The sequence below is a fragment of the Lepidothrix coronata genome, unplaced genomic scaffold (assembly GCF_001604755.1).
Source record: "Lepidothrix coronata isolate B3197 unplaced genomic scaffold, Lepidothrix_coronata-1.0 Scaffold131, whole genome shotgun sequence".
In the NCBI taxonomy this organism is placed as follows: domain Eukaryota; kingdom Metazoa; phylum Chordata; class Aves; order Passeriformes; family Pipridae; genus Lepidothrix; species Lepidothrix coronata.
In genome coordinates this window covers 698816-726254 of record NW_016690311.1, presented here as the reverse complement: position 1 = coordinate 726254, position 27439 = coordinate 698816, and the positions used below count along the sequence as shown (strand labels likewise).

Genomic DNA, 27439 nt, shown 5'->3' with positions numbered 1-27439 from the left:
AAATATTGAATAGCTTAGTAATGTAAAATATTGCTACCTTTAATATATCTGAAAACAGGTCTGATTTTGGGTTGTAGTAGATTTCTCACTGTATTGGCTCTGATGAGAATAAAACCAAAATACTTTCCCATCACAGGGTTGGTTATAAACCAAAATCAGCATTTTTCTGATTACATGGGGAAACTTTGAAATTGTAAATTCAAAACCTATCACTGTGTCCCAAATATGAATTGCATCTAATTTATACCTATATTGTATGTAACATATATTCCATGTGAAGCAAGTCTCAGGCCTTTAAGTGTACAAAATAGCAATTTGAAACAATACAGAAATAATTGTTTCAGCTCCACAAGGCTTCACTGTAGCTAATAATCACCTGCCACGTTTTGTCAAGAAAGGATGAACACTGCTCATCCACTCCATGGAATGCAGAACACCGTTATCAAAACTGTGACATGATCATTAAATAATAAATATGGTATGAAGGGGTACAGTATCTGTTGTAGAAAGAATCCATCTGGCCTAGCATTCAAGATTTAGGATTCGAGGGTCACTGTAGTTAGCAAAACTTCACTGCATTTAAACAAAACAGAAAAAAGCGTATGTTTGTTGTCATGGAATGTCACATCAGGGCTTGTCTTGTATTAGAGTATTATAGGCAGTAACACTGATCATATAGTGCAAACTAGATAAAATTGCGTTTCACTGTGTGAAATAAACAGAGGTGCAAATGCTCAGTAGGATACCATTAAGACATAAAATGGCAAAAAATAAATATCAAAACTTTTATCAGTGTAAAAAAGTAATTGGGTTATTGTATAACCTAGAGTCTGGCAAAAAAGGCCTCAAAAAAGTTCACTCAGTCTTCAGAAGTTCTACAAATTAAGTGCCTTTTCAGGTTTCCAATTAGACAAGAGACTCCATGCTTTCTGCGGGATCAGATTCATCACTGGCCATCACAGCACCATTTTTGTCCAGTGTCATGGGACCATTTCCATTTTCCTTAGTGCTGACCAAGCTTAGCATTGCCTTATAAAGAAACTGGTACTGTTCCTGGAAAAGAAAGGACGAGTTATTTCAATCCTTTAAGGTGTACATAAATGAGCGACACTTAAATTTGGCATTTCCAGGGAAGGTCATGGATATGTGTTACCAGAAGCACACATAGAGCAAAGAAATAGACTTAGAGCAATTATCTCTGTTAATCTAGTTTTACCTTGTCAACCCAAATTCCAGTTTTGGGTAGATTATATGGTTTCTGATGTATTATTAAGTGCTACAGGAGGGCAGGACAAACACCTGAGGCCACAGCTCAGCCTCAGGTTGGTCCCTGGGCAGCAGAACCTCGTACCACACACACTGAGCCAAGGAGGCTGCTCTTGCTGGACACCCAGTGAAGAGCCTTATCTCCCTGGAGCTCCACCTGCTCTGCTGCATCCCTTCAGACCACAACATGCCAGGTTTAAACAGCACAGCATAGCTCACAGGGCTGGCAGGGGGATGATGACAAGTCAAAAGGTCCTTCTCTGCTAGGACTGCCTTATGGTGCCCCCCTCCAATGTATGAGAAATAGGTTTAACTGCAAATCAGAGACTTACAGTGTGGGTATGAGGTTTATAAAAAATGACAACTACACAAAAAAAGTCCAAATGCAAATTCTGCTCGGTAGCAGATGCTGTAGGGCTTGATAACATACACAACGTGTGTTTTAGTGGATGCTTTTGGTCTCAGATGAAAACCTTGTAAGCTATCTATTTATATTCCATTTAAAGACTTACAATGTCTGTAAATACTCCAGGCCGCATAAGATTTATCATCTTTGCCACCTGGAAAACATCGACAGCATTTTCATTCTCCAGCTGCTGGGACAGAGTGGTAAGGGCACATAGCGTTCCTGCTGACACAGCTCCATACCTGGAAAACCACACCAGAATGATGAGTTACTCAGAAACACACCTGGGTGCAGACACAGGGTCATGAAAATGTTGTTACAGTCTTATCTGATTGCTGCAGTTCATCTTTGTATCTATTAAATGCCTGTTTTGTAGTGGTTAATTTTTAGTCATTTTGATTTATAGAAGAAATTTGATGGTACACCAAGTCATCTCAGGATATCTGTACTATTCAACACAAAGAACTGTATCAGCAGCAGAAAGTGAGCCATTTCAAAATACCCAGCCTGGAGACTGTAACACCGAAATCAGTTCTCACACGCCACGTGTACTGAGAGCATCTGCATTACAGTTGAGTGTATTTTAAATTCATTAGTGGGAGCTCAAGCAAAACATAAACCATTAGAAAGAAATGAGACTTTTCCTCTTCCTCCACATCTGACAATTACAGCAAAATAACACGGCTGTGAGGTGCTCACAAGTAAATGGGGCACATCTCAAAGTCTTCCTTAGGTCTGATTCATCGGCAAGAGGCAACATCCCTGAGCCAGGCACCCAAGAGACATTATGGATTCTGAAGAGTTGAGCTGTGCTGTCATGTAATAAGAACCTGAGCAGTGGTTATTTCGTGAGGAGCACAACTCAATGTGTCCTTGAGAGGTCAGGTGGAAATCTCAGCGCTGTAAATCTGGGGGTGTGCTTGTGCTGTATGTGCAGGTGGGAGGCATGGCATAAAGGATCCTACACAACTGCTTCTGAGGAGCCTCCACTCTGCTCTCCCAGTACTCAGGAGACTGAAATTCTGTCCTGGCTCTGCTATGAGTCTGCTCTGTGACTTTGAGAAAGTCTGTGTCTAAATGTCCCCACTGGTAAAAGGGCATCGGTGCTGCCCTGCTCTCTAAACTGTTTGGAGAGCTGTGCATGAAAATAGAAATGATGAGCAAGGGCTGCCATACCATCTTGTATCACAGGATTACTACTAGGATGTTTTACAGCATTCCTGTGGAAATCAAGACATCTACTGACTTAATTTCATATGATTTTTGCAAATTCAGCTTGCCTAGAAATGGGAAACAACAGATCTGCTATGTTGCAGGTGAAGTCTGTAAAAGAAGCAGCAGCACCATCCAGATGGCTGTGACAGATCATCTATAGGGACAGTGGACAAAGTGCCCAGTGCATGTGCCTGACAGGACACAACTAAATGTCTCTGAGGGTATAATGGCCTCATTTTTATTTGGGCTGGTTATCTCCAGTTCCCAACAATCTGAAGACTTTTCCTGTGGAAAATTATGCCGCAGATCTTTATCTAGTTGCCTACACATGGGAAGTTATATTTAAAAATCTTGACAACTGTCTCAAGTTGGAATTTCTGAACTTTTTAAAATGTTATCAAGTTCATCCCACCATGTACTTCCTAAATACCACATGCATTTATTATTTGCAAATTCATATATTTGGAATTAATCTGCAGTTGTAATTATTAGTGGATTATGTGATATAGTTGTTGGATGTAGCAAAGGGAAATTTTCATTTTCAGCTACATTTGCTTAGGCTTCAATGAAAAACAGAATCCACATTATGTATTAGGCATAAAAATAAAATCATTGAATATGAAAAATAAACCAAAAAAGCAATTTACAGAAGGAATGACTCAGCACTGTTAGGAATACGATTTTGATTTTCTTTTTTTTTTCATCTAGCATGAAATGCCCAAATCAATAATGGTTCTAATTTTGTAAAACATAATCTTAAATACTGCAAGAGTAGCAAAACCTCACTTCAGACTACCCAAAGCATGAATATTAAAACCAGCCTGGAATTAATCAGTGCTGGCAAAAGGCAACAGAGCTTACACTGTACATTAGCAAGGCAGGAGGTTGTGGGAGAAAAACTACTTGCTGCAGCCCAAGGCACCATTTTCAGGAGTCAGTTGGGAAAAACCTGTTGCAGCAGGGAAAGCAGGGAAAGCTGTTTCAGCATCAGTGGATACCAGTGGTGTCCACACCCCAGCACAGCAGCTGGTCTGACCACTGAAACACCAGAGTGTGGTAGTAATGTTTTTGCAAAGAAGGGGAAGATTCCCCAAACCCTCCCACTAATTCTGCTTTGTGGCAATGACAGAAAGTCTAATGGGCTGTAGAGCAAAGGGGCTGCAGGTATAGCAGGTGTTTGCACTCAGTGTTCGCTCTAAGGACAACACAAGCAGTGTCAGAAATTGGGCCTCCTTGGGATTTTAAGGACAGAATGACTCCAGGAAGTGCTCTGCCCATCAGGAAACAGTCCCTCCAAAGAGATCCTGTTAGACCCAGCCTCCAGCCTCACTCTAATGGTATTTTGCAGCTCCATAATGCGTGCAAGTAATAATATGCAATGCAATATTTAGCACCCTTTATAATTGGGTGTTCAAGCGTAGCTGGCAGGACAATGCTCACAAAAGAGGCAAGTGTTGGGGCACGCTGGCCCCATGTTAGCAGGCTCCCTCCCTCCCACTTGGCACCATATGGGCCCCTTGGAGTGTTTTTGGGGAAGCAGAAGGAATAAAAATAAATCTTCTCTCAGAAAACGTAGGCCCTTTGTCACAAGATACTTCTGCTGCTCATCCTGAGACACAGCTGAGCTGAGCTTGTTCTGGCACATTAAACTTGAGCTGTTAGACAGGAGCTCAGGCTGTTTTGAAACTAGTTACCATAAGCTCATATTGGGCTGCTTAGAGTCTTATCTAAACCAGGGCTCTGCTGGGTTCTGAAACAGGTTGTAGGATTTGTTCGGGATGCTTCCAGGTGCAGAAGAACCCGAAATGCTTCCAAAGCCAACAGCCTCACTTCCTGAGTCCACCTAAGATTATGACCAGCATCAAAACTGTGTTAAGAAAAATGTATTTGGCCTCAGGTGCCAACTGAAAACTCATCTCTGGAAGTTTAAATATTCTTATCCTGTTCCCTAGACCACTAAACTCCATCTGCTCCATGCAGGAATGGACATCACTCCTAAGAAGTGTCTTGTAGCTGAGTAACATCTTGTACAATCTGCACATAAATGAGAGAAAAGTGATGACATACTCATCATGAACTATGGTGGGGCCATCCCTTGTTAAGGCCTCTTCCTTGATTACATTGATAAGTTCAAAGGTACTGCTTATGGGAGCGTCTGGGTTTGGCCATTTGGGGCACTGAAAGTGGCGGACTTCCAGAACGTAGTCATCCTGCAATGACAAACCAGCCTGGGCATTAGCTTCTTTCACTCCACACTCATCCACTCCAGGGAGAAAGAGGGAAGAGCCTCATTACACACTGAAGAGAAACTTTCTTCTTCCAAACAGGTTATATAGAAAGAGGACAGACACACAGCTCCACCATTTCTGCAACAGTGAACACCCCAAAATAATGCAAACTTAACAAAATGTTTAATTGATACAGATTTTGTATTTGAGTTCAGGGCTTATATCAAACCTCTCTGAGTGCCCTTATAGTTCAAAAGTCAAACAAGAGCAACCAAGGAATTAAAATTTAAAAGGGCTTGAAAAGTAATGGTTTGCAGCAAAGTCCGGCTGCAATTCAGATAGCAAACTAGAAGCAGGTTTATAGTTCAAAGAAATGTGTTTACATTTTTATGTTTAGTTAAGACCCCTGGACAAATTATAAATGATGCATTTTATAAGCAGAAATAGGACAATAGACCTTGATGTACTTTACAAAAAGTAATTCAATCTATTTTGGTTTCTCATTTTGAAATCACATGTCTTCACTTTGAAGTAAGACAAACTTACTACAATCTTACTAACTAAAGGAATCTGCCTGGAGGTAAAGGATGTAAGAGGGAGAAGAATTCAGTGAGAATCCCTTTCCTCTAAGAACAACATGCATGCACATGCATTTACAAGTAATCCTTTTCAAAACTGTTTCTGAACTATTCTCCTTCCTCATTTAAATGCCATCAATATAATTTTGGTGAAAAGCAAAGACCCACATTCAGAGGTTTATTTTACCTGGGTAGCTTCAAGGATAAAGTCATGGATGATAATTTGCTCTTCGTTAGAGAGGCACAGTCTGTCTTTGCTGATAAGGGTCACAGTAAAGGCCTCACAGTTCATGGATTCCTCGCGACTTGGCCAGTACACAAACTCATCTTCTGCCTGGAGAAACGAAACAACACATTTTTGGAGCCTTTCAGATACCTTGTGTGCAACTGAAAAATCCAGTGGATCAAAAAATTGGTTTGATAAACAGAGATGATCAGGAGCTGACCTTTACAAGCCATTTCCGTCTAAAACAAATTTACTGTTACAGTAGGCAGGAAGCCTGCCAGATCCTCCCTTTGTGTGTCCAAACAGGTAACATCTGCTTTTTAATTGGTTTCATAGGGAAATAGTTATCTTAGCTCATTCATACTTAACCTTTATATTGTATCCCAGGCTTTATTGCCTCCTGTCTACAGTTTTGCTTGAAAAACTGATATTTGTTTAGAAAAAACTCATTGACCTTTAAAAACTAATGAAATTATTTTTAATTTGTGTTTATTGTAGTCTAATCCAAAACTCAAGCTCTGTGGATCAGGTCTAGGTAGAAGACTGATGGGATACTTATGTAGGGCTTGAATTTTTAGGAGCAAGTGGAGGAGTGAAGAGGAAGGAAGAAACACAAATATTCTTAGCCTTGAAAAAAAACATTGGTTTAACTTAATGGAAGTTCTCCAGGAAAACACCTCTACTGAAGGGACACTGTAAAATCTCAGTGAGACTGTGAAGGGTGGAAGAAGCTCAATGCTGAAGAAGTCTGACTGACAGGATGTAGGTAACATCCTGTCAAAGCTGTTCTTTAAAAAATAACTGTGAATTCCTAATTTGCTGCAGAGAGAGGAAATTATGGTCTGTCACCACATACATGCAAAGTCTGTTTCTACTCCTGGCTTCAGAGGTCTATGTCCCTGCAGCACAAGCACAGAAGCTGCTCTGGCTGCATGCACAGAGCACGCCTGTGTCTCTGGACAACCCATCTTTCACTCATGAGAAAACATGAGCTCTGAACCCACGTCATCCCACTGTGGCCACGCACATGCCTCTAAAACCAGGCCTATTTCTGTGGGTCCGGAGCTTTGGTGCACATGACATGCAAGATACTGTTGAGATTTGGGCCGTCAAGGTTTATTCTGTAAATGTGACATAAGGTCCTAAGTCCTCTGAGTGCCTTGACAATTCTGCCCTCAGTAAGCAGAGGCACTGGGAAGCAGAGTAATATCGCTGAGTGCCAGGGAAGGGACCTGTCCTGCCACCTGACAGGTCTTCACGCAGCAGGTACTTTGCATTATTGTGTTGTCCTTTGGCATTACAGATTCAGCACCTGTTTTAGTCCCGTGCCACCCCTCCTTGCCAGCCAACACATCCCACATTGACCACTGAGCTGACACTGGGATGCTGCTGCCTCGCTGGCCAGCCTCCACCCTGGGAATGCCGCCCCTTCACCTGGTGAAAGCAGGGATGTGGCCAAACCCAGCCTTTAATCACTATAGTTCTGCAGAGCAATTTCATATATACATGGAGACAAGATCAGCTTCTTCATTTCCACCTGACACACTTTCATTTCATTAGTGCTTTCCGATTCGATCGGATTTCTCTGAACGCTCCTTGCCTCGCAGTGCCTGCAATCCCTTTCATTGCCCTGCACACAAGCAACATATTGACTGCTGCCTCTTTAGTAGCCCCTCATGACTGCTATTTTCCTGCTGTAATGAAGGTGGTTTCTCTTCCACTTTCAGCTACAATTGTCTATTCACCTCAGTGATGCGTGCATGAAAAAGCTAATCGTTTAGCTCTTAATCCTTTTCAACACGCCCTCTTGAGACGTGCTGGTAAATCTGGAAGTAGTGATTAGCACTTCACCTGTGTCTCCTTATTCTCTCTCTCTCTGTCTGATGCATTATTTCCACTTAAATTAACATACGTGTTTGCTTTTTACTTTCATTAAATATAGCGTTTGTAGCCTTCCACAACCATAATCTTGCATGGCCTGAGGCTTAAGCCCATGGGCAAACAAGCAATTATCTACTGTCCCTGCCTCCATTTCTGCTCCTCAAGTCCTTACCCATAACTCCAGCCTCTCAGTGCCCTCAGTGCCTTGCATCCTGCCTCAGGAGCATCACAGAGGTTGTCAGCTGCCTGTGAGCAGTGAGGTCCATCCAGCCCAGGATGTCTTTCCCAGGGGTGAGTGCAGAAGGAGACAGCAAAAGAACATGCCCCACATCTTGGAACTCACCTTTTTGTAACAAGCTTATGGCAAAGTCTGAGAAGATGGCTCAAAAAGTGGCTTTGGTTTCAACCAGAGCACAGCCACAGCAGGTACCCAAGTGACCCTGTGCTGTGCCCAGCTGGAAGGGACATGGGCAACTCACCAGGCTCTGGTTGTCCGGCAGCATGACAATGATCTGTGCATTGTGATCCCAGATCATTCGCCAGAAATCTTTAGTCGTATGTGGCAGTGGATGTTGTGTTATGATGAACTCATTACTCCTGTAGTAGCCCTTTTGCAGCAAAACAAACACACAGTTACTTACTGCCTTCAATACTTTTAAAGCATTAATTTCATCTTTGGGGGACACATAATGACCCTATTTCATTGTATTCCCCAGTATTTTTATACGGGCTATAATTAACTCCATTTCCATTCTGCAGAGTCCTTATTGTCTTAATTTACTCTAAATCCCAGCGTTTATTTGACTGTATCTCATGGAAATACACATCCCATCTAAATGCATCTTGTAATTAATTTTTTAGGCAAGAATCTTTAATAAAGCACGGTTAATAGCTTTACATTATGGGGAAGGTGTTAAAATCTCATCTGTTAATACATAGCCATTACATACAGAATTAAGACAATTATAGGCATCTGGTATTTAGCACCTTAGAATTGATTTTACTTTGTAATTAGGTGTTGGCTTCCTCACCATGATATAAGAGGCATTAATGTAATCTGTTCCCTTCATTCCAGGCAGCGGTGCCAAGCCCACTCTAGCACGCTCAGCTATAACATAAAAAAAACAACATAGAGGAAAAAAAAAAAAAAAGAAAAAAGATCAAAGTCTGGTCATGGCACAATGCAGAAAGTAAGAATTTCTCAGCTGTTAACAAACCAAACACTGTGCAGCTCCCATCTCCCGCAGGAGCAGGCCAGCACTTTAACTGCGTTAAAGCACTGCCTGCTAACACAGGATATAAAAGAGAATGTTGCACAATATTCCCACAAGGACAAAGTAATTTCAGGAATCAAATTTTACTATAGCAAAGATTTTCACAGCAGGCTGAATTACCAAATAACAGTATATGCAGTGATAACAGGGGATTTCAGGTAATTCCTGACTGTAGTGTTCCATTTGTCTCCAGCAGCACACAAACCCAGCTGATTTATTTTGTTTTCCCTACCACTCGGCAGCATTGCCATCATTCACGAGGTGAGAGAACCTCCAGAGACAAACCCTTTCCCTAATGGGGAACCACCCAGCAGTGTGTGTGTGCTCTTCAGCAGATCCACACTCCTCTGTGTTTAAAGGCTGAGTTCAAAATCATCCTGAAACCCTGTGACAGGCCCCCAAAGCCCAACTGAAATCATTGCAGCTGCATGACCCAAAGGGCAAAGCCATACAGATTATTTCTGCCCCGTTTACATCTGTTTCTAAGATATATTCTGATGACTTCTGCTTTTACTAACAAACTTCATGATGGACTGTATCTGTGCCACTGTTCCTTTGTGCTGGCTTGGCCATCATCTGTCCTCTGTCCTGTACTGTGGTAATGTCATGGGGATGACGTGTCCGTGCTTGGTCTGGTGCAAATTCATATTGCTTGACAGCCACGCACAGATTCCATATTAATGACTGTGAAACTGTCCCCAGGCACTAAATACCCTCAAATCTGGGGCGGCTCACACAGAGAAATTGAGTGCAGTAGCTGAATTACAAACAACTTGTGCCAATCACTCTGGGAGATCTCACCGGAGCTGGGAGCGGTATCAAAGTAATCTTTCAGTATTCCATAGATTTATCCCCTACCTAATTATTCAAATTCTTAAGCACTTCAAATTAACATTTCACTTGGACAGTATATCTGGCTGACACTGCAACTATTTCCTTTTGTTCAGTTTCATCAGGGTAATACCGAAAGACAAGACAGCTTGGACTGAACAAAAGATTACATTTCCCCTTCCTAGTGGCTATGCCTTTTCATGCATAACACCAGGAGAATTCAGTACAAAAAGTTATGCTAGGCAGTAATCAAACTGAAGATGTGATCTTACACGGCACGACTGATGAGTTCCTGTTCTTCTCTTTGTTGCAGTCTTTCTGAGCACTGAAGCATTCCACGTATTTTGCATTACACTGCGTAACCAGCTGAAAGAGAATAAAGTAGTAAGTCAGTCCTCAGAGCACACTAAATGAAGAGAGGAGGTTTCTTTGCCAACTCCTGTGAAGATGCATTAGTAGAAGAATAAACTGCATTGTTAAACTTGTTTAAAGTACTCAAGATGCCAATGGAAATAATCCTTTTCATACAACATGTTTAATGAATAAAAAGATCTCTGCAGCTCTCAGCTTCGAAACATCCTGAAAATGAAGTTCCATCAAAATGTATTTTCACAGAGCACTATGTTTCGTTATCTTTGAGAATATATTTCAAAGACTTGCAGATATGTTCAGTCAGAAGCAGGTCTCAAGGAAGAAAAGCTAGCAAAATAGAACAACAAAACTTTTATTTTTTTGTTTTTTTTTTTTCACTCCTCTAAAATAAAAGCCAGATCATTCCTGCAGAATGTCTTTTCCTGCCAGGCCTTTGGGGAACCCACTACACTGCTATCTGAGATCTGAGGCCATGGGTTACATTCTCTGGTCTGCCATGTTCATTCTGGGATGCTTGGGGGCGCACAGAAAAGTCAGGAAGGCAGATTTGTATTTGAATATTCCCCCATTGCGTGGGGAAACTCTACCAGAACAAAGCGAGTAAAGGTGCCTTTCCCATCTCCTGCATTAGCAACTCACCACTCAGCATAACTTCACTCTAAGATGGTTGAATGTAACTTGGTGTACCAGGGCATGAGCACAAGTTATCTTCTGCTACCTCTGTGGCAACAGCAGAAAGAAGAGGAAGACACAATAATTGTTGCTGGTCACATCCCAATTTGAAATACATTCTGAACAAGTCAGCTCTCAACTCATCTATGCACTGGCATAAGCCCCGTTAGAAGTTATGGGGTTTCTAAACCTGTGCGATGTTGGCAGAGAAAGCAATTTCTATAAATGCCACTTAGAGTTGTGAAACTTTGTCATGAGCCATCAGAAAACATATAATTAATACATATAATTTAAAATAATTTGTAGAAGTGCAACACTTTTTAAAATAAGAAATCTTCTCCAACTGCATTTTGTGTGTGTGTGTGTGTGTGTGCTTCTTTAATTTAGTAATTAAGCATCTGGAATGTCCTGACTGATGAAGAAATACTGAGACTTCTACAAGTGATTTCAGAGAAGAGCCTGTTTTTTTTTTAATAGCTTGGCACCTGGTGTAATTTAACATTTTTGGTTCCTTGGGTAGTTATTGGGTAGGTATTAACTGAGTGAATTTAGCTGTGAAAACAGATGTCACTTATAATGTCTTTATGATAAAAAGTCTCAGAAAATATTTTAAAATGCCTTCAAATAATATGCAATCAAAAAATCTTAGGTTTCAAACAAGAGATCAGGGCACAAAAAATTACTTTGGCCAGGAAGAAAGCAGCTTTGACACAGCAGGGAAACACAGCAAGTGTTGTTATTAGCAATGAGAAAGGCATGTTGTGCTTCCTGGTCTTAAAACATTTTTTAAGTCTTTATCTACAGTGCTGAAATAGTAGGTGGTGCAAAGAATCTTATCTCCTGTCTTTCTCCATATATATATATAAATATATGCATATATAAATATATGCATATATATATGCGAGAGCCACAGTTTGGAGGAAGACTTCCAGCCAAGCTAACCACTGACTCGGGAACATCCAAGCTCCCTTGGGAACAGGTTGACCAGCAGCACAGTCCAAACCAGGGTCCATGTCCCTCTTCTCATCTCTGACTGAAGAGTGTTAGCACTGATTTCCAGCAGCATAGCTAAGACTGTAGAGGTCTGAACTTCTCAAGCTGTGCTAATCAAGTGTTCTGGTTTGGTTCCTTAGCCATGACAACTGACAGTGAAGACAGGCCATACAAAAGACAGCAGGAACATTAGGTCCCTCTGCATGGCAGTGATAAACCTTACCTTGAACTGTTTTTCTAGTCGTGTCTTCCCTCCTATGCCAGGTATGAGGATGCTGTTAACATAACTATGCAGCTGGTTTGCAGACACTTCAGTCTCCTTCCCAAGGATGGCTTCCAACAAGGCATCATGAATAAAAATGTACTGCTCCTAGAAAAATATCAGCATGTCAGGCAGGCACCTGGAATAACCTAAACAGCTGGTTTTGACTGAGGGGTAGAGCACACTAAAGGAAATGGTGTGCAAAACAAGCCGCCCATGCAAATACCACCAAATCCAGAATAAACATCTATAAACATAGCACAGCTATGAATGAGTCTAAAGCAAAATCTGAAGTTTCTGGTTTAAAAAAAGAGACATTCTAGTGCAAAAAAATGCCAGTAATGCATTCAATTTTTACAGGGATGTAACTGGAAAAATCTATTTTCTTTTTAATTACAACATAAAAATGGACATGACTTTAAATTCAACCCTGCTGCAATTTTTACCTCTGTCTGGACGAGGTAGTTGCGCTGTGTCCTGATATGTTTCAGGAAACCCAGGACATTAACTGTGCTTTTGTCTTTTATTTGTTGCAGCATACTGTCTATCACAATGTAGGTACCAGTCCTGCCAACACCAGCACTACAGAAAACATAAGAGAAACCCATGTAATACAGTTAGATGAAAACAAATGTAGACTTAACACCAGAACAGAATTAAGCAAATATTCCTGTTCACAGACATTCATTTTCCTGCTAGCTTCAACCACTAAAGTTTCACAGTAAAATATTTTGGTTTTCTGGGAATATTACCAGGCATATATTTCCTCCCTTCTGTGGTGCAGGATGAGGATGAACACAACATAAGCCATCACACCTGTGCCAGCAGTGTCAGGATGGGGCTGCCATTGTCCTGGACTTCACACTCTGGCTGTTCACACTTGGCTCCTGTCAACAACTGCTGCTGTTACTGGAGTTGGCTGGAAAAAGCCATATAGAGATTCACCCTATGCCAAGCTGCTGCTATCCTGGACCGTCAAGGTCACTCCAGGTGGTGAGGAGTGAGGAGCATTCCAGTGGAACTGGAAATGCAAGTGGTACCAGCACTGTGGGAAGGCATGAGAAGGGGCTGATGCTTGCAGGACTCCTTTGCAAGGGAGGAGAGTGGTCCTGGGCTCAACAGAGAGGGGGGCTCTTCAGAAAGTCTCAGTTTCTGCTCAGGAAGGAGCTGTAACCTCCATCATCCTCTCCCCTTCGCTGTGGTGCTGTGCAGCCCCCTCAAACACAGTGATGAAGACCACATCCCTGAACTAATTTATCTACTGATCTATTGTTCTGGCTGCAAGTGCTGGTGAGTGTGGATGTGGTTCAGTGGCAGTGCCATGCCCAGGTGTCCATGTGTTCATGTGGTTGGTTCCCAGCAGAGGTGATCCTGTCCTGTCCATGCCCTGAACGGACAGGCTACAAACAAGCTTCAACCAAGGAGCTTCACAACCACACCAGTGCAATGTTTGGTAGCCTAGTGTTGTGGCATTAGCAAAACCCTGTGTCAGTGGGGAAGCTTTTGCATTGGAGCTGTCTTAAGATGTAGGCAAAGCAAGGTCATGTACCTGCACCCCATGGGGCTGGCACACTCCTGCTGTGTTAGTAACTTATGATGTTGCTGTTAGCTGGCATGAAAGAGCACACAGTGTGCACTAGGTGTGCCTGCCTTGAGGTGTTTAGTCACAGCCATCATACCTGCAGTGCACCACCACTGGTCCCATGTCCGGGGTCCTGGCTGCAGAGGATCTCCTGACGAAGGTGAGCACGGGCAGCGCGTACTCGGGCACACCCATGTCGGGCCACTGCGTGTAGTGATACTGAATAACCGTTCTCTCGTTCTGCCGCCCCTTGGGGTTTCCTTTCTGACCCTGTGTGCCAAGTGTGCGCAGAGGGAAGGAGGAGATGAGGGAAAAGAAGCACAGAAATATGATCAGTCCTTCTGGCTTGCTCAGCTGAGAAAGTGGTGGACTCTGACAGAAGAAATCTTCTGCAGCTCTGCCTCCTGCTAGGTGGAGACAGAGTTCAAGGAAAAATACATATGGGAACAGGTAATAACAGCAATAACTGTGACACCAAAGCAGCAGTGAACTAAAGAAAAACAAACACAGGCTGAACCTTTCACCAGGATCCTTGTAATCCTGGCTTTGCTTACTTATTTCCCACCCACCTGCTCCTTCGAGTTGCCTAAGCAAACCCCGGGTTTTGCTCTGGTGTGCCTTGCATCCCACAGATGCCATAAGACACCTGGATGAGAACTCACCTTTTTCATCTTCGTGTTCCTGACGGTGAAGCGGCGCAGGGTGTAGCAGGCGTGGACGTTTGTGCTCTTCAGCGTGACGATGATGTTGCCGTACTCCTCGCTGTTCTCTGTCGGCCAGTACTGATCGCATTTCCTCTGAACAAAGACACAGTCAGGTGGGTTGGCTGAGGGTCTGAGCTGCTGCTTTGTGTTTGTGTTTAGAGCTTTTTTAAAAAAGTAAAATAATGGCGAGCTATGTACCCCTCTGTTATGTTCGTTATGTATTATGCATCAATATGTATCAACCCAAGCCATTTAAAAACAAATTCTGCCCAGGTGATTTACGGAGGTGTTAAGGAGCAACTGCTAACAAACTAGAAAATCTCTTACTCTTCCTTTTTCAACAAGGTTTGTGATCATGACAATGATTCCAGTATTTTGTTCCCAAATCATCCTCCAGAAATCTTCAAAGGTAGACTTTAAAGGTCCCTGGGTAGCAATGTAGGCTTTTGCTTTGTTGTAACCCTTCAAAGAAAACCATAATGCCAAGTGAGATGAAAGCAATATCATGGCAGACATATTAATATTTTAAAAGTAACAAAGAAAGGTGCTTTTCTTATTCAGAATAGCGAGGAATTCATAGCAAAATTATCAGGTGAAGCTGGAAAACACAATCACTCCACAAATGGCAATACTTCCTCCTTGTGGAAGAATTCAATGGTAGAGAAGATAAAAACAATTAAAGCAACTTACATCGACATAATTAGCATTAATGTAGTCACTGTGCTTAGAATCTTTCCCCGGTAAAGGCCTTAGCTTCACCCTGCTGTGATCATCTGCAGGATAAAAAACACAGCAGAGAAGCATTAGGGAAACACACTGCAGAACTGCAAGTAAACATCCCATTTCCTGGGTATTGAGGTAGCCCCTACTAATACACAGAAGAGATTGGCCTTGGATTGGAATCAAGAAGGATATGGGAGCATCTGTTCTTGGTCACCTGCTCATGGTAGCAGGTCGTCAGTCTTCACATCCTTAAAAGTACATGGTTCATGCTGGAACAGCTTCTCTTTAAGGAATACTGGAGCCTCAGGAGCACAACTCTGGGATCACCCACATCACACGCAGTGGTTCAGAGAGCCAGGGCACCCCACGGAGCTGTAACGCCGAACAGAGACACCGGCGCGGCTCTGGCAGGCAAAGCTGCCTCTGCTTGGCTCATCATCCTCCCTCAGTGCTGGGCTCAGACACCTCTACTGGCTCTGGGAGACGAGTGAATGTCCTCACTTCTTCACCACCGTCATCACACCACTAGGACAGACTTGAGGTCATAATATGTAGCTCCTCTTTTTGTTTTGCCCAAACGCTTCACTTTGTCTTAAAGCAGAAAGAAATCACAGTCCTTCTGCTCCTAGGCAGAGGCACTGGGCTGGGTGGTACTTCCCACTCATGCAGAGATGAGACACATCAGCCAACTTTAAGCATGAATACTGTGGTTTCAGTTCCCTTCCTTGAGGACCAGCAGAGAGAGACTTTCCTCCAGGGACAATCCAGAGGACTGGAGTGCCTGCTCCAGTTCTCCTCCAATGGCACATCTCTATGCCTAGAGGGACCAGATATCCATGTCTAAAATGACAGCTGGGACAAGCTCAAGGAATGCCCTTGCCCAAGGCCACACAGCAAGCCTTTCACAGGTCTGGGAATTGATCCTCAGCCGACACCTTGATTACTTATGAGAATCTGTTAGAGACATGTATTTCCTTCCTGTGCCATCAAAAACATTCGGGATTTATTGCAATGTTTATGAACATTGTGAACTTTCTACCAGTGGCTCTCCATTTCTGTTCTTAAACCACAGTGACTGCTGCATCTGTGATCCATGCCACATCAGAGAACAATAGGGAAAAAGTTACTGCATTTCCATCCCAGACATGCAATAATTTGCATTCTAGAGCAGAGCCCAGATTTGCAGTTCTCAGAGGGATACAGGCAAAGCCTGCTCTGTGCTACAAAGATCACTGTTTGTCCAAGTCCTACACACAGCTGAGGCAGTTTGAAATACAGCAGATACACTCTGCAAGATTTAGCACCTCTGGGATTGTAAGGTAATCCCAGGAATCATCAGTAAAACCTTTTGCTCCACCATGCACTTCCCTTAGGCCAGTTTTCAGGCATTAGCAGGCAGAAGAGCTCTGATCATCAACTGATCCCAGTTATTCCTCCACAAAATTTCATACCAAACTGCTACTTCTAAAACTACGCTTGGACCATGAAACTGCAAAACATTTCAAAACTAAAGATGGAATGAAATCCTGGCTCCAGAGAAGCTGTCAAAAAATCCAATGCCTTTAGTGGAGAAATGACCTCCCAGCCACACTTTCACATGTTTATTAATGACTGTGTAATAATGTAACCTGGAGCCACCTGCCTGTCCCAGTCACACACAGACACGCTGTGAGAGGAGAGTGTCTTTTTGGGTTGATTCATTGTGCTTAGGCCAGTGCTTACTTACAGGCCAGGATGTTGATGTATCTGTTCTTGTGCTTGTTGTCAGGGTGGTTGGAATGCTCTGCAGTGATGTTCATGTCGGCCGTACAGCGCTGCACCTCCTAGGCACAAAAATTATTCAAATGGAAAATCTGGCTGTCCAAAAAAATTGAGCTGTCTTTTTTTATTTCTGCAACACCTTACACAAACAACATTTAAAATATCAGTATCTTAACTGCCGGGTTAAACACAAAGCCTTTCAGCATTGTCCTGTTTACCATGGTTTGCCCACACTGAGCCCTGTGAGTTGTCCCTGGTGCACAGTTATTCTCCTCTCTGCAGACCTGGGGACAGATGCTCTTTGAGTACCCTGAGGGCTGACTGTCCCCTCTGACCACCAGTCCACTGCCTCCTGCACTGCATCTCCTGCACCTCCCTTGGGGAGGGAAGAGAGGGTCCCTCAAAGGCAAGAGTGGCCAGTGCAGTGTAAGAAACTAAACACAAAAAACATTTCAACAGAAGACTTTTGACTGTTGAACAACTCATCTGCTCATAACCTCTCAAAACGGGGTTTCTGACATTTACGTTTGGCACTGACCTTTTATTAGTTCTCTGCAGAGAGATGCCTTTTGTAAAATATAAATAAAATAGATCTCTGAAGATAACAGCGAGTGCTTAAATATCACTGCTTGGACACTGATTAACTGCCCACAATATAGTAAAAATCATAAAAGGTTGTATCCGTGTATATATACATTTACAAAGCAGAGAGCAGACAGGCTTGCCAAGGTGTTTATGAAACCAGAGATGCAGATTTCTGTCTGGTTGAGGCTGTAGGTTAGATACCTAATTCCCATCGATTTTTTTAGTTCTCAAGCCACCTCTTACTGTGTTCAACAACAGAGTACAGGGCTATTGGAACGGGGCAATGGAGGGTCTTTTCTCTGACTTTAGAGAGAAGCAGCCATTCCCTTTGGCCAGACCATCTTAGAGAGTTACACACTTCAGAGACTGAATCACTCGTGTGATTCCATCTCCAAGATACCATTTTTGGTATCAATTTAACCACAGTATTCCTGAAAAAGTGGCCCCCTTTTTTATCACTAGTATAAATATTCTTCATGTAAAGACACCTTTTTGGGGAAGAAAAAAAAAATCAATATTTGGAGTTTACAAAGTTGTGGAAGAAAATATATTTATTCAAATCTTTTGTGAGTCCCAGAAATTGCACCAAACAGGACCGATTTCCCCTAAGGACATGTGAGGAAGTGTCAAATTACTTTGTACTTCAGATTTTAAAAATAACAGCACAGAACCTGAGAGGGAAAGTCATTAGGAGCTCACAGCTGCTACAAAGATCACGAGCTAAGTGACAAAGAAAAATTATCATGAGAAATGCTATACAAATAGCAGATGTAAGAGTTCAGCATTATGCAGACATTTCACAAAGGACTTGTATAGCAATTTTGATATCTTCCCCAACATTTACATTTTAAAAGTGCAAAGTATACTAAAACCTTGAACGTTTTATAGCTTTTATATCCACGTGACACTCCCAAATAACAATTGCTTCTCTCTGTCTTCCCCGACCCTCCGTAGGGAGAAACATACTGTGCTCAAGGAGATAAGCTGAGCAAAGACAAAGAGGAATCAAGCAAAACTCTCAGCTGGCCCTAATAGAATTTTCATAGTTCCATTTCTATCACAAATAAAAAAACCCCATATTAAAGTGTGCGCTTCCCCTAATTCTGCCTGTCAGCTCCAGTAAGAAAGGGACTTCTGATTACACAATGGGCAGGATCAGTTCAGCCTAGGACATAATTGGAAAAGCAGCAATATTTACATGTTAGGTTGATTTTATGTAATTTTGTTTTGCCTATTTTTGCATTTAGAAATCATACATCACTGCTGTACTATTACAGGTCGCTCCTAAAAAATACCCTCCCTGCTTCTGAAAAACCTCACATCAAACCCTACATCCCTGTATCACTACAAAATTCTTTTTAGGAGTTATTGGCATTGAAAAATTTATGCCAAATGCTGTAGAATTTAATATAGATTAATCCAATAAGGTTCTGTGGAGAATACTCTGAAAAGTTATAGAATTTAATAAGGAATTACCTCCCTGCTAAGGAATTTTTTCTGACAGTTTAAATACTACATAGTAAATGTATCATTTTCTATTAAATTCTATAGGATTTTTCCATAAGGGAATTGTTGGTGAGGTTAATCATTTTAATTAACCTTTTTATGTTGATAGTGACTGTTTCCTCAACTGTACATGGTCCCAGCTGGCCAATATAAAGTTAATAGAACAGGAAGATTAAGCTAAGACGGTGAAAAACACAGCAATGGAAAAGGAGGTCTGACTCTGTGAGAGCTGATGATCTGAAAACAGCTTTTCTTAACACACAGCATTCTAAATGGCTTTTAATACTCTGGGAAGCTGCTGTAATGGTGGATTTCTATGTCTGCACACTGCAAAAGCACAGCGAAAGGAGACTGTGGAAGAAAAGCTTCCCCCTTGCCAATATGCCTCCACTATTTTTGTCTTTTTTTAAAAGTCTTCAGCCCTCCCCTCTGGTCCAGGGCACAGCCAAGGCTCTGGGACATTGCAGCAGTCCAATGAGAAGGGGTTTGAGGACATCCTCCAGCTCCACGCTGGCCACTGACAGTGTTTGGCTGCGCAGGATGGAGAGATGGGGTTGAGAGCAAAGTGTGGCTCTCCATGCTCTCCTACTCTCCTGGGTTCATCTCTCCAAATTATAACCACAAATTACTAAACCACAGCTCCTCCCACCAGACAGTAAGGCACAAGTTAACATTCCTCTGTTATTAAAGCCGAGCTGGTTGCCTTTCATCAATGCACAAAATGCTGCAAGAAGACAAGACTAGTTGCTGCCTGTTACCTGTGCCTCTGTTCAGAGTATTATTTGCCCCTTGGCAGAAGAGGACAGCCTGTGCTAATAAATAACACCCTGGAGAAAGTCCCCAAAAGTCACCATCTTAATTTTGCCATTTTTCTACATTTACTTATATCACATATTTACTTTCCCAGAATTTTCTATGACGTATACAACGAACACCATAGGATTTCTAAACCTTACTGCCTACCGAGTCCTTCATTTGCACTTAAAACATCACCATGATTGCATTATTATTACCACCTACCTTTATAGGCAGGTCACTAGGTCAAGGCTGATCCCAGGCTGCTCACTGCAGCCAAAACAAATTCCTCTCACAATTAGCACCAAATTGCTACTGGCACCTTGGAGTAGGACAGATAGTGTCCATATCACCACATCCATAATTCATCCATAAACTTTTCAGCTCTAGAGTATTTCCTCTGGCTTTCCTTAATCCTACTTGGTCTCTTACACTGATCTTAACGGCAGCTGGCTTGCACACTGCTGCTTCTCATGTTTAACTTCGCAGAACACATTACTGTCCCAGGATGAATGAATACAGGCTCTTATTCTGTCCTTCCAACTTATCATTGACAACCCAAGAAACCAAAGTACATGGTTTCAATTGACCGTTAGTTACTGTAAAAAGTGTTCTAGTCTATGCTATTATGGCTAATTTACCTTTTAATTATATTGTCCATGCTAATGCTAATTGGAATTTGATACACCCAGGTTTAACGACCCATTTTAATTGCCTTTCTGAAACAAGTTACAGATTAGTTTCTTCTAAACTTCAAAGAATTTCCATTTAAGTGTAAAATCAAACTGCTCCAGTGTCTTGCTGGCAATATAAGGTTCTGAGCAAGAATTTTTGCTACAGTGACTGAGCAGGAACTCGGTCTCTTGATTCGGCCTTATGCAGCGCTGCTGTTGTTTCCCATTACTTCAGGCTGATGTCCTGGCAGGGGCTGAACTGTGAAAGCCTATGAATAGCAATGAGGAGGAATCACGAACAAAGAAAGGATCCTAATCTGAGAGACTAAATCAGAGAAGATCCACAGCTCTGCTTTGATATTAATGTGATATTTTTCAGCATGAAAGCGGCTAGTTCATCCACCCCTAAAATCAGTTTTGATCTATTATTTTAATCCCAAATTACAGGAATTCTGTGGTAGTGCTCTTGCTGTTTGTTTTATCACAGCAAACATGAAGACAGCATACCAACAGAGACTGCAGATAGTATTTGAAGATATCTCACAGGAACAGTGTAGATTTCTGCGATAATTTAGCACTAGTATAAACTCTCTGACAGCTCTCAAGAGAGAGGTGAGCTGGGGACAGCCTAGAAAGAAGGCGAAAATAAACAAACCAAAAGGACTCAGCACAGGAATAACATAAAGAGATAGCTTAAAATTCCTGTAAATGCATGAAAGAGGAGAGGACGGTGGAGGACTGTTTGCTTGTGGTACCCTGCCCTTCATTAGGCAGGGAAGTGCCAGAGTCTGACCAAAACCTTGCATTGCCCATGCAATGGCTCCTCCAAGCAGGACTTCCAGGCAGAAACCTTGGGAATGGCTGTGGTACTGTGATTAGTAACAGAAAGCCCAGATATCTTAACTTCTTTTATTGCTTCTCTTCAACTTTATCTCTTAATTCACAATGCCCATTTTTGAGGGCAGGTGAAGCGATGAGACAAGAATTGAGAACTCCAGGAAAGCCCTATTCTGCAGCAATCCTTCCTCCTCCAGCTTCACAGTGCTGCTTCCCTCTGGTTTCAGTACAGCAACGTACAGGTTGAGAACACCTTCAACTAGGGCAATTTTGGGCCAGGGTTATAAACCATTCCCAATGCAGTATTGCCTGCTAGCAGCATGTTTTTGAAATGGCATCCTTCTACTGCCAATTTCCTTGGTGTAGATGCAGCTGGAAGCATATGTCTGGTGTGAGCTGTGTCTAATCTGTAAGGGATGTCAGTATAACTACACAGGGTTTTTAGTGTCTCAAGAAATGTGCAAAGTGCAGCGTTATCTGCCTTCAATGCAGCCCTTTGCTAGAAAATAACATTCTGAGGTTACCGGTTAAAAAGAGCCAGTGACCCTTGTCCTGACCAGCAGCAACCATGAGAATAACTGCTAGCAAATCCCTGCCACATTGCTGAAAATACAGATTTATGTTATTTTCTTACATTTCGGGACATTTAGAAGAAGGTGTCGCTGGAGTATAAAGATATTTTCAATTTATGTGATGAGGGAGCTAGACAGCCTGCCTCCAAGTTCAGCGAGCCTGTTCAGACTCCAAATTGGCAATGAATCATTACACTCACACGGCCACGGGCAGGAGAGGTCTGTGGAGATTGCATTCACCCACTCTAATCGCTCCCGCTGCAGCACTGACTGACCCGCCCCAGAATTACGGAGGAGGGAAATAAAATTGTCTGATCTCAAAAATCCAAATACTGCATTAAACTATAAAACCTCACAGTTTTGGGGATGGAAGGTGATTTCTTGGCTTAGTGTTCCTTTCTTAGAGCAAGAGGACATGATTACTCAAAAAAACTTACTGTGTTATTGCAGTAACTGGCCAGGGGGAGGGAATGAAAAGCTCTACTGTGGGAGGCTGCACTTCACACTGTTTTTAATACAGGAATTTGGAGGGCACATGTCCTATATAGTCAGGCTATCAGTGGAATTGAGGATGACAAATGTGAGATCAGTTCTTAAAATGAGATCCAGAAGGGGTTTCAGGCGCTGCAGCCCACTACATCTGATTCTCTGTGGGACAAACTGCTAGACACTGTAATAGAAGCCAGCAGAGCTGGGGAGAAGTCCCTGAAAAAGTCTATAGACCACCTAGGAGAGAGTAGCATATCAATTTTCAAAATGTGTGAAAGGGTCTCTCAGAAAATATTACTTAAAAAACTGATCCGTCTTGGCACAAAAAGAAAACTCGCCTTGTGCACTAACAGGTGAGAGAGAGGTCTCACCTGTCCAGGCATTTTCAGTGTTTACTGGTGGGACCTTACAGGACCTAACCTATTCATAAATGGGCTGCAGAGGAGATGAAGTGTGTTTACAATACAAAATTATTCAGGGTAATTAGAACAAAAGCTGTTTGTGAAGGGAAGCAGAACCATCTCCCAACACTGAGTGGTCGAGTGATAAAATGGCAACTGCAATCCAATGTTGATAAAGGCAAAGTGATGTACTTGGGAAAAACAACCCTAACTAACTACACATACTGACAGGTTCCCAATTTGCTATTGCCATTCAGTGATGAGACCTTGGGGTCACAGCCGATGGTTTTCTGGAGGTGCCAGCTGAGTGCTCAGCAGTTGTTAAAAACCAAACAGTATGTTAGGAGGAAGGAAAGTAATGGAAAACCAAATGGAAAACATCACTGTGCTGCTGCAGAACTCAGCAGTAAAGCGACTCATTAAATACTGTGCACAGTTTTGGCCTTTCCATCTTGAAAAGGATATGGTAAAGGAAGAAAAAAAAGGCACAGAGGGAACAAGTGGTCATAAGTCTGGAATGGCTTCCTCCAACAAACCAAGTGAATAGTTCAGACTTCTTCAGATTTGAAAATGGATTATTAAGGGGGAATATGGAGGCGGACAGAGTCATGTGAGGCATTTAAGTAAACAGGGATGTACTTTGTAATGCAAAAACTAGAAAGCATCAAGAGAAGTTATTAGGCATGAGGTAAAAGCAAAAGGAAGTCTGTTCTTGCAGAATAAATTGTAGAATTCATTGCCATGGGACACTTTGGACACCAGAAGCCTAAAAGGGTTCAAGAGACAATTAGAAATTTATGGAAGAAAGGTCTGTCAAAGACTCTTAAACGTAATGATGCCAAGAAAATCTCTGGCTAGACAAGGAGTAGATATAATCTCTGGCTCAGGAAGCCTCTCAATCTCTGTTCAGTCTTGCCCTCAAACCCTGCCCCAGTGCTGCCCCGTAAAAATGTGGTACCTCATCCTGTATGCCATAGCAAGACAGTGCTGGAGCTACCTGAGAGCAAGCCAAAAACCTTCCCTGAACTTTTTTCACTCTAGTACTGAACAAATTCCAAGGTTGAATACAAAGAACTATGTCAGAGACCAGCACTGGTGGTGCAGGATCATGGACTTTATTTTAAAAAGCAATTTGTTGTTCAGCATTAAATTGGGTCCTATATTTCTAATTTATATCAAAAATTGAAAATTCACGGGACTCAAAGGAAATCTTAACAATACTGTATATACAAGAAATCCCAGCTATCACCAGACAATAAAGCTGGCTACTTGCACTATGATTACCCAAAGGGAATAAGGATTCATTTTAGATGTACTTTCCAAGGAAAGATTTGTGAGTTCAAAGTCCTTTTTTCCTCTGCACATAAAACGCTTCCTAAGCACATTCACAAAATATTTAGCTGTAATTACAGCTCAATTTAAGAGGAGGAGGGAGTATTCACACAATTTACTTTCAAAGGAATCTTCTTCATGTAAAACCCAACTCAATACAGCCCACAACACACTGCCAAAAACACAGGAAGACACTTACACCAAAATCTAGCAACAAACAAATGGAGGATGTTCACCCTCCTAATCAGGCAGAGTATGTTTGTGCCTAGCTTAGTCTTTTCCTTTTGCAGCTTCTACCTTAAACCTCCTCTCATGGAAATTTCTGAAGAGATTTTTGATCCTTTTGTCCTTTAACAAAAATCTCATGCACTGCCTGCCTTTGGGGAGATTTATTTATTCTGTAATATTGATCACATTTTTTTCAGCATCTCCTTGCCATCCTCTTCTCTCTTCCTTTTAGATGTAAAAAGCAGATTTTTTGTAAAAAGCCTGTATGACTGCAGAATCCATTGCCTCTTTTCAGAAGTTTCCCAGGCATGAGGGCATGATATGGCTGTGGTACTTTTCATGCAAGGCTAGCAGTCCTGTAACAATGGATTTCCTATTTCATCCGGAATCTTATTGTTTCTCCACAAAACATTAGCTAAGTCCTCACTGTAGCTGGCAGATACAACTCCAGCACACGGACCAAGGCTGGATCTGACTGTATGTGAGAAGTTACAACCCCAGCCACTTCAGCAGCTGCTGTGTAAACGTGACCTCGGGCTCTGCCAGCCCTCAGCCACTCTCAAAACTGGGATTCTGATCTCTGAGTCAGAGTCTGGGCACTTGAGAAACATTTTACCTAAAGGCTCAGTGAGAGATCCAGCGTTTCAAATCAGACCCATGAGGCATCAGCAGGGCAGAACATCAGCAGTGAAGGGGAGTTGGACGGTTTATCCCAGACAGAGGTCGCCTTGTTCCTATTCCTTCTTACTCTAGGAGGAGATTTCATTTACTCTTTAGGAAGCCGAGATCTCAACTAGGGAGAAATACATCTAGAGTAGCTATACTGACTTCAAAGCAGATGCTTCAAGTTTTAAGCCAGCACGGAGAATAGAATTTGGCGCACGCAGTGCAGTCGGAGGAGTTTAACTTCCCTTCGGAGGGGACCCTGTGCTCCCCAGAACAGGAGTAATTGGCCAAAGCTCTCCTCCACTGGCTGCCACAGCACGGCACTCGCAGCAGGGAACTCCAGGAGGAAAGTAAAAAATAAGGCTATTAGAGCAGTGTTTTTCTTTGCTAAAACATGGGCGGAAGGTGTCCAACATTTGTTAATAGCAGTGATTTTGCGACAGCTGAAGCAAAGCCTGCTTAAAGCCAGACCAAGTTTACAGATGTGTTGCTGATTATTTTGAATAATTAAGTGGTGTAAAACCCAGCTGTGATGAATAGCACTGGGGTCGCAATTCATAAATAATTGAGAAGAGTGAGTCGCATTTGATCATCCTGATCAAATTCTACTCTCTGGAGAATAAATGTTTGTCCTGAATACCATCAACATTGTTAAATGCCTCAATATTCCTGCTCAGCCATCCAGCCAGCAGTCAATTGAACTAAATCACTTTAACACCTTACACATTTGCCTTCCTCATGAATACAAAATGTTTCTAACTTACACAACGTTTTTTGGGCATCAGACAAAGCAGCCACTCTTTATAGACAGTAACCAAACAGCAACAATAAACGTTTTAAATGATCCCATTAAAAACAATTCCTGCATACAGTCTTGTCTTTACACTGCAGTAAGCAAAGAAGCTGTAGATATAAGGCCACCTATTTTGGTTCACTGCCTTGTTTGTAAGCACAGCTGCCTCTCTGATTCACATGCAGCACGCAAACACAGCTCCTTTTCCTGGTGGGGAAGCCAGTAGAGCAGCTCCCTGTAATTTCCTGGGGCTCCTCCTGCTTCTCAGTACTTCCAAAAGTTCAGCAGTGACTGCAATTAGACTGAGTGAAGGAAAAGCCTGACTCCACAGCCTGTCCTCATGCTGCTTGGTGTTTACCATGCTTGCATAATATGGATTTGGTAACTGAGAGGTGGAAAACTACTTTCACTTCACTGGAATTGCCTCCAAATGATAGCAGATTTATAGGTCAAAATCTGTCCTACACAGGAAAAAAGATGCAAATTTTAAAATAGTCACATTATGTAACTATCACCAACTAAATCCCAAATCTTTTCTCCTTGATTTTACTGGAACCAAATAACCAACGACTTCAATAGCAATCTTTCCTGAACAGAGCATGAACAAGGACTCAAGGAACTGACCCACAGTTTGGGTTTTCATACAAGACCAAATTCTACAACTTTTACTCATTGTAAGCATTATTTTACTACTTTTGGACTTTTCTGTGTGACTAAGAGGAACAAATTCTGGACCAAGAAGAGTAAAATAATCTGCACATTTTAAGATAAACCTGGAATTAAAAACAACTGTTTGTATCTTTATGTTGTTTCTGGGGGTTTGCAGACAGCTTTTCCTATTTAATAAAAACTTAGGAGGATTCTCCCTTAAAGGCACCAAAGCCTTTCAGAAAGCATCTGAAAATGTCCAGTCCCACATTGCTCATAGCTGTTAGCAAATTGTATTATCCTGTTTCTTCTAATACATTTGAGCACTGCATTTACCTGACATGACAGCCTCACACAGATGTCACACGGTCCCCAATTATTAATACACAATTAACTTTAGGAAAACAACATTTTACTGGTGGATCATTAAATCGTACCTCAAAGTCTTCTGAGAACCCATGCTGGTTATTAGAATACAGCTCACTGATGTGTTTAACAAACTGCTTGACTGGAATTGCTTCCATATCATCTGTAGGAAAAAAACAGAGAGATATTCAGAGTTGCTCTTTGTCTCATACATAAAACTTCAGGGGAGGAAGTCTTCACTTGATAGTGCTCAGATCTGAGTTCCCAGGGGCAGAGCTGGTTCAATACACAGTAATAGAAATCTTGATGAATCTGGCCAATTTTGAGGTAAACATTTTATATTGTATTTCCAATTCTAAGCACCACAGTTACGAATACTGAGAGCCTGTTCCCTGGGATGTTAATTTACAAAGTCCAATTGAAGTTCAAGGATCATTTAGCTCTTCCTCACACTCTGAAGGTGGCTATGGATGGGATGTAGAGGCCTCCTCTCCTTCCATATTGTGTAAAAAGAACAGAAGAGAACCAATTTATGAAAGCAGAATTGACAATTACTCTCAGTAAGTCTTTACC

General features: G+C 42.0%; 1 protein-coding gene across 1 annotated transcript in view; it reads right to left on the bottom strand.

Annotated features, from left to right (window-relative positions):
• Positions 1–27439, bottom strand: part of PTPRG (protein tyrosine phosphatase, receptor type G) — a 397243-nt gene continuing 369804 nt past the window's right edge. Inside the window, exons 15-29 of the mRNA XM_017826901.1 lie at positions 26938–27029; positions 16940–17036; positions 15181–15263; positions 14818–14952; positions 14449–14583; positions 13884–14056; positions 12651–12786; positions 12166–12312; positions 10178–10271; positions 8832–8908; positions 8280–8408; positions 5881–6027; positions 4955–5097; positions 1779–1914; positions 1–1053 (exon numbers count right to left, since the gene is read on the bottom strand). Coding sequence (XP_017682390.1) covers positions 907–1053; positions 1779–1914; positions 4955–5097; positions 5881–6027; positions 8280–8408; positions 8832–8908; positions 10178–10271; positions 12166–12312; positions 12651–12786; positions 13884–14056; positions 14449–14583; positions 14818–14952; positions 15181–15263; positions 16940–17036; positions 26938–27029 — 1871 coding nt within the window. The 3' untranslated portion in view covers positions 1–906. The remainder of the gene's footprint in view (positions 1054–1778; positions 1915–4954; positions 5098–5880; positions 6028–8279; positions 8409–8831; positions 8909–10177; positions 10272–12165; positions 12313–12650; positions 12787–13883; positions 14057–14448; positions 14584–14817; positions 14953–15180; positions 15264–16939; positions 17037–26937; positions 27030–27439) is intronic.